This window comes from Colobus angolensis, unplaced genomic scaffold, assembly GCF_000951035.1.
Source record: "Colobus angolensis palliatus isolate OR3802 unplaced genomic scaffold, Cang.pa_1.0 Scaffold8, whole genome shotgun sequence".
Classification (NCBI taxonomy): Eukaryota; Metazoa; Chordata; class Mammalia; order Primates; family Cercopithecidae; genus Colobus; species Colobus angolensis.
Window position 1 is genome coordinate 18,442,222 of NW_012121820.1, and position 7,229 is coordinate 18,449,450.

General features: G+C 56.1%; 1 protein-coding gene across 1 annotated transcript in view; it reads left to right on the forward strand.

The window, feature by feature from the left end:
• Positions 1–6,718, forward strand: part of LOC105502547 (fer-1-like protein 4) — a 69,975-nt gene extending 63,257 nt beyond the window's left edge. Inside the window, 10 exon segments of the mRNA XM_011929151.1 lie at positions 261–388; positions 570–770; positions 1,499–1,653; positions 2,555–2,676; positions 3,541–3,626; positions 4,841–4,939; positions 5,117–5,358; positions 5,830–6,110; positions 6,195–6,295; positions 6,400–6,718. Of these exon segments, the coding sequence (XP_011784541.1) occupies positions 261–388; positions 570–770; positions 1,499–1,653; positions 2,555–2,676; positions 3,541–3,626; positions 4,841–4,939; positions 5,117–5,358; positions 5,830–6,110; positions 6,195–6,295; positions 6,400–6,589 (1,605 nt within the window). The 3' untranslated portion in view covers positions 6,590–6,718.
• The last annotated feature ends 511 nt before the right edge of the window (positions 6,719–7,229 follow it).

Below are 7,229 nucleotides of genomic sequence, written 5' to 3' on the forward strand. Positions count from 1 at the left end.
TGAACCCAGGAGGCAGAGCTTGCAGTGAGCTGAGATCCGGCCACTGCACTCCAGCCTGGGCGACAGAGCGAGACTCCATCTCAAAAAAAATAAATAAATAAAAGTCATCTTGTCCAACCTCTCCATTAGCTCCTCACAGTGGGAGATCTCTCCTTGATAACTACTTGCTTTCACCTAATGGGGAAATTAGGTCTGGTAAGGGTAACCTTGGGTTATCATAATGATGTTTCTCTCAGTTCTACTCCATGCTGTTTCCCTAGGCTACCAACCTGGCTCCTGCAGACCCCAATGGCAAAGCAGACCCTTATGTGGTGGTGAGCGCTGGCCGGGAGCGGCAGGACACCAAGGATCGCTACATCCCCAAGCAGCTCAACCCCATCTTTGGAGAGTGAGGCTGGGCCCTGTGGGGTGGAAACAGGGTAGCTGGAGGAGCATCCAGCCCTGTGGCCTTGTGGCAGCTGGCCTAGGGATGGCAAGGGAATGGACAGGGGCTGCTGACAACGCCACCCCCTCCCCAGACCACCTCCTGGAGCATGAAAGTGACCTCAGCCCCTCTCCCTCCTTGCCAGGATCTTGGAGCTAAGCATCTCTCTCCCAGCTGAGACGGAGCTGACGGTGGCCATATTTGATCATGACCTCGTGGGTTCTGACGACCTCATCGGGGAGACCCACATTGATCTGGAAAACCGTTTCTACAGCCACCACAGAGCAAACTGTGGGCTGGCCTCCCAGTATGACGTGTGGGTCTGGCAGGGCCCACAGGAGCCATTCTAACTTTCTGGCCAAACACATTCAAGCTCACATTCCCTTTTGTGTCTCCAGATCCTATGATTTCATGGAAGGGGACCCTCCCACCCAACGCCACTGCCAACCAAGACATAGCTCAGTGGTCAAGACTTGGGCTTGGGAGTCGGGATCCTGTAACGAATGTTACTTGACCTGTGTTTTTTTTCTTTTTTTTTTTGAAATGGAGTCTCGCTCTGTCTCCCGGGCTGGAGTGCAGTGGCACTATCTCGGCTGATTGCAACCTCTGCCTCCCGGGTTCAAGCGATTCTCCTGCCTCAGCCTCCCCAGTAGCTGGAATTACAGACGTGGGCCACCATGCCCAGCTAATTTTTGTATTTTTAGTAGAGACAGGGTTTCACCATGTTGGCCAGGCTGGTCTCGAACCCCTGACCTCAAGTGATCTGCCCACCTCTGCCTCACAAAGTGCTGGTATTACAGGTGTGAGCCACCACACCAGGCCCACTTAACCCCTTCGAGTCTCAGTTTTCTCATCTGTAAAACAGAGGTAATAAGATCAGTATCTTCTTAATGGAAGCACCTGGACTACATTTTTGATTTTCGATTTTCATTGTTATTGTAAACGAGGACTAACCTGTCTCCTGTTGGGAGTTTTGAACCTAGACCTCATGTCTTCATGATGTCACCCCTGCCCCAAGCCCAGGTGTGTCCCTACACCAGCCCCAGCTGATGCATCTTCCTTTTCTGCCTGCAGTGATGGTTACAATGCCTGGCGTGATGCGTTCCGGCCTTCGCAGATCCTGGCAGGGCTGTGCCAACGCTGTGGCCTCCCTGCCCCTGAATACCGAGCTGGTGCTGTCAAGGTGGGCAGCAAAGTCTTTCTGACACCGCCGGAGACCTGGCCCCCAGGTACCAGCCCCTTTCTGTTAAAGCAAGATGTTGGTAGAACAAGGTACAGGAGGCCCAGGTGCCCAGTCTTGTGTGCTCCCCAAAATAACCCATTGTTTCAGCAGTTAGAGGTGAATTTGGTTGAGTAAGGATGAGGTTGTTGGGTGTTAGGGAGAAAACAGTCTTTACTGGTGAGCGTGAGATCCCCCAAAGAGCCAAAGTGGACCCGTAACTAATCAAGTTCCCGGAACACAGAGGTCCCATAGAGCGTCCCATGTAACAGAATGTGGCTGCAGAATTAAATGGCTGGAGGCTTATTCTTTTTATTTTATTTTTATTTTTGAGACAGGATATTGCTCTGTCACCCAGGCTGGAGTGCAGTGGTGCCATCGCAGCTCACTGCAGCCTGGACCTCCCAGGCTCAAGTGATCCTCCCACCTCAGCCCCCCGAGTAGCTGGGATTACAGGTGTGCACTATCATGCCCGCCTGTTTCTTTTTCTTTTGGTAGAGATGAGGTTTCGCCATGTTACTCAGGCTGGTCTCAAACTCCTGGACTCAAGCGATCCTCCCACCTTGGCCTCCAAAAGTGCTGGGATTACAGGCATGAGCCACTGTACCTGCTCTGGTGGCTTATTCTCTAAATAGGGTCTAGGCAAAGGTGGCAGTACCTCCAATCCCACTGTCCCACTGACTGCTGGCTTTTCACTGGGCAAAGTTATAGCAGCTTCCCCTACTTTTTGTGCATTTCAGAGCTGCTCTCCTGGCCCACAGGGCTTTAAACAACACAGTGGCTTCCCCAGTTTAGAGCTGCTGTGGCGGGGGAGGGAGGGAGGAGAGGTGGAAACTGTGTGGAACCCTAAGCTCACACACCTTTTGTTTCAGGCAGCAGTGGCCCCAAGGTGGTGAGTGGGGACCCTAAAGAGGCCCAGGCATTGCTTGTGTTGAGGCGCTGGCAGGAAATGCCGGGTTTTGGGATCCAGCTGGTACCCGAGCATGTAGAAACACGGCCTCTCTACCACCCCCGTAGCCCCGGGCTGCTGCAGGTGAGGAGGGCTCAGCACCCAGGCCCAGAATCACAAGACTCTCGGAATCCCAGGATACCCACCCGATCCTGGGCCCTGGGCCCCCAGGACAGCCTTTCCCCAAGGCGTCCACCTGGGTGCCACCTGCAACTCCTGACTGTGGCTCCTGTTGCTGGTCCCCGTGTCCCTGCTCGTCCTGGACCTCCATCCTGGACCACACCCTCACCCCGGACCCTAGTCCTACAGGATCCCCACCCCTGGGCACCAAAACTCAGATGTGGGGTTCCTAACCTGACCACCTGCAGATCCCTAAGGTCTGGACCTTGGAACACCAGATATTACTTTTAATCTCAACTTCCCCTTCTGGAACCTCATTGTTTTTCTTTTTTGAAATGGGGTCTCACTCTGTTGCCCAGGCTGGAGTGCAGTTCCGTGATCTTGGTTCACTGCAGCCTCTGCCTCTCAGGCTCAAGTCATCCTCCCACCTCAGCCTCAGGAGTAGCTGGGATTACAGGCGTCTGCTACCAAACCCGGCTAATTCTTGTATTTTTTGTAGAGACAAGGTTGCGTCATGTTGCCCAGGCTGGCGTCAAACTCCTGAGCTCAAGCCATCTACCCTCCATGGACTCCCAAAGTGCTGGGATTATAGGCGTGAGCCACTGCACCCAGCCTGGACCTCATCCTTGAACCCCTAATCTAACCTTGATCCTGGAACCCACACTTCAGACTCCACCTTCATCCTCATCCCCCAGGATCTGCCTGACCCTGTCACTTTGACCCTAGCTCTTTTCTCCACTTGGGGACAAGGCCCAGCCTGTGGCCACAAGGCTGTCAGGGAAGGTTGGGAGCCTGACAAGACCCTCCAGCCTGGTCCTGTTCCCCCAGGGATCTCTTCACATGTGGATTGACATCTTTCCTCGAGATGTGCCTGCCCCACCCCCAGTTGACATCAAGCCTCGGCAGCCGGTCAGGTGAGAGTTTTGTCGCCTCCTCCCAAGGCGGGTACACGTCTTGGTCTACCTGTACAAGGGTCCTCTGAAAACCTGGGTCCCCAGTGAAGCAGGCAGAGGGTGCTAATCACAGGCTTTCCAGTTAGGTGCCATTAAATTTCCTTTTATTCATAAGCCATTGCAAGTTGAGTGTCTCTTGTAAACTGACTCCAAGTACCTTTTGGTAAGCCCCGTTCCCACCTGAGCTCATCTGAGTGGAGTTCTGTGTGGGGCACAGCCACGTCACACAGGCTGAATGCAGATGCTCGGATACCAGCAGCCTGTCACTTTCTGCCTCTGGGCTCTGCTTTCCTTGGTGTCACTCTCAGGGAGCCCTCTGCAGTCTGGGGGCAAGGTGGCATCTAACAGTGCGAGGCTTACATCTTAGCCAGGTCACCTGAGTGGAAACAAACACCTCTTTCGCAGTTACAGCAAAAGCCTCAGGGCTGACTCAGTAGACCAGCTTGGGTCAAATGCTGCGCCCTGAACCAATCATTGTGGCCAGGGGGCTGTAATACTGGAATCAGCCAGTCCAGGGATGTCTCCCCTACCCTGCCCAGCCAGGGAGGGAGGGGCCTGCCCCACCAGAATCCCATAGATTGACCGTGGTGGTGGGGAGGGGTGGTTGGGGCGGGGGTGGGTCACCGGCAGAAAATCACGGTGCTGTCAACAAATGAGGGGAAGATGCTGGGCTGGAGAAAACAGCTATGCAGGCAACCCCGTGGCAGTCAAGGGCAGGGCTACGTAAGGGCAGGGTCCAGAGTGCCGCAGCCCTCCTGTCCCTCAGGTGCTTGTACGCTCGCTCTCGTCCCCCGTCTCTCATCCTCCCTCTTCTCCCTGCAGACTGGCTTTCTCTGTTTACTCACTTTTCTACATCCCCAAACTCTGGCTTGTAGTGGCTCCAGCTCTGCATCTGATGCCACACCATGCAGTGGTGCAGGGTCCCGACTCCAAATTCACAGGAAGGAGAACCTTGCTGGCCCAGCAGACCATTCCTGATGTCATCTGCTGTGGCCAGGGTGGTCAGTGACACCTGGGGCTGTCCCTTCATGAGACCACAGGCATTGGATTCCCCTGCTGGGCACACAGGTGCCCAGTGAATGTCAGTGGGCCAGGCCCACGTCCCTCCTGGTTCCTGCAGCCTCTTTCAGGGCCCTGCTCGAGAGTCTGAAGCCACCCCCTAATGTGCCTCGCAGCTATGAGCTCAGAGTTACCATCTGGAACACGGAAGATGTCGTTCTGGATGATGTGAATCCACTCACCGGAGAGATGTCGAGTGACATCTACGTGAAGAGGTAGCCTGCAGGCCAGGTGGGGCAATGGCAGTGCGCTAAGGGGGGACTGTAAATGGGTGTGGGCCCTCGGGCTGAGTCCAGAGCCCGGTCCCCAGGCCCTCCGTGGTACTGAGAGCTGGGTGAGGAGTGGGTTCTCCGTGTAGCTCCAGCCCTGACACTCACCCGACCTGGCCCCAGCTGGGTGAAGGGGCTGGAGCATGACAAGCAGGAGACAGATGTTCACTTCAACTCCCTGACCGGGGAGGGGAACTTCAACTGGCGCTTTGTGTTCCGCTTCGACTACCTGCCCACGGAGCGGGAGGTAAGCGTCCGGCGCCGGCCTGGACCCTTCGCCTTGGAGGAGGCCGAGTTTCGGCAGCCCGCAGTGCTGGTCCTGCAGGTCTGGGACTATGACCGCATCTCTGCCAACGACTTCCTTGGTATTGCACTGCTTAGCCTTCCCCACCCTCAGCCCCTGCCTCCAGCCCTCACCTCTGTCCCCTGGTTCCCTACTCTGACCCAACCTTGAATCGGGATTTTAGACCCGAGACCCGAGGTCTGAAACCTTTGCTTTCTGACCTAATTACTGAGTTAATTAAGCCCAGACCACAGTAACCTCCATTCCCACCAAGTCTCTGATTTAACTCTAATTTGACCCTAGCTTGTCACCCTGACACTGACTCCACAGCCTTTGCTCCTTGGCACTCTGATCCCAACCCTTGGCCCTCTTCCACTGGGGAGTGGCAATGGGTAGACCGCTGGGCTGTGGTTTGGGTGGTCCATAACTGTGGCCTGACCACACACTGCAACTTTCAGATGCCCCAGCTTACAACCTTGGTGTGTTGCCTCCTCACCCCTGGCACAATGAGACTTCGATCCCATTCCTAACCCAGTGTGCTCTGGACTTGCAGGATCCCTGGAGTTGCAGCTACCGGACATGGTGCGTGGGGCCCGGGGCCCCGAGCTCTGCTCTGTGCGGCTGGCCCGTGATGGGGCCAGGCCGAGATGCAATCTGTTTCGCTGCCGCCGCCTGCGGGGCTGGTGGCCAGTAGTGAAGCTGAAGGAGGCAGAGGACGTGGAGGGGGAGGCACAGGAGGCTCAGGCTGGCAAGAAGCGAAAGCAGAGGAGGAGGAAGGGCCGGCCAGAAGACCTGGAGTTCACAGACACGGGTGGCAATGTGTACATCCTCATGGTGGGTGCCCGTGGACGGAGGCCAGGCTGAGCTGGGGCCTGAGCCGGCCCTGTGCTCCCAGTGATGCAGGAGTCTGTTTTTTAGGGCAAGGTAGAGGCAGAGTTTGAGCTGCTGACCGTGGAGGAGGCCGACAAACGGCCAGTGGGGAAGGGGCGGAAGGAGCCAGAGCCTCTGGAGAAACCCAGGTGAGTCAGGCACGGGGGCCAGGGCCACAGCCTGGGCCGATGGGGGAGGCGGGGGTGGCCAAGGGGCCGCCACCTCATCCTGACACCACCCTTCTCCTCAACAGCCGCCCCAAAACTTCCTTCAACTGGTTTGTGAACCCGCTGAAGACCTTTGTCTTCTTCATCTGGCGCCGGTACTGGCGTATCCTGGTGCTGCTGCTGCTACTGGTGCTGCTCACCGTCTTCCTCCTCCTGGTCTTCTACACCATCCCTGGCCAGATCAGCCAGGTCATCTTCCGTCCCCTCCACAAGTGACTCTCACTGACCTTGGACACTCAGCCAGGGTGCCAACCCTTCAACACCTGCTGCTGGAAGTCTTTCTTGCCAACGTGAGCTACCCTAGAGTCCAATACTTCCTCTGAATAAACCGATCACAGCCACTGACCCGTGGTCACGTGCTGTCCAAGGCTGGCGCCTCCACGTGGCACAGAACAGATGTTCTTGGGTGGCTTCAGGTGCTGGGGGCTTACTTGAAGAATGCACAGGGATAGAAGGCTGCCCCCATCCCCACTGCAGGGAAGAAAAGGGCCCCGGCAGCTGAGTTATCACACCCTCTGAGCAACTCCACCACAGCTCCTGCTCCTGCTCCTGCTGGCTGCCAGGTCCCTCTCACCTCATCTGTTTCTGGCTTCCACTGCTCCAGGACAGCTAAGGACCTGACAGACTCCATTAACCTGTCCATTACTCACCATGCCTGAGAGAGGCTTCCATCAGAGCTGGATCTCGGGTCTGACTCCAGAGGCTCTGCTATCACTACCTGACTTCGCTTCCTTTCCCCTTTCTCTTGCTTTTCCCCTGCCACAGTCTTAGATCAACATTCGAGACATGATCTGATAAACTGACTGGTTGTTTAGGTACCCCTACCTCCCTGGGCCATAGACTGGTGAGGTCGCTG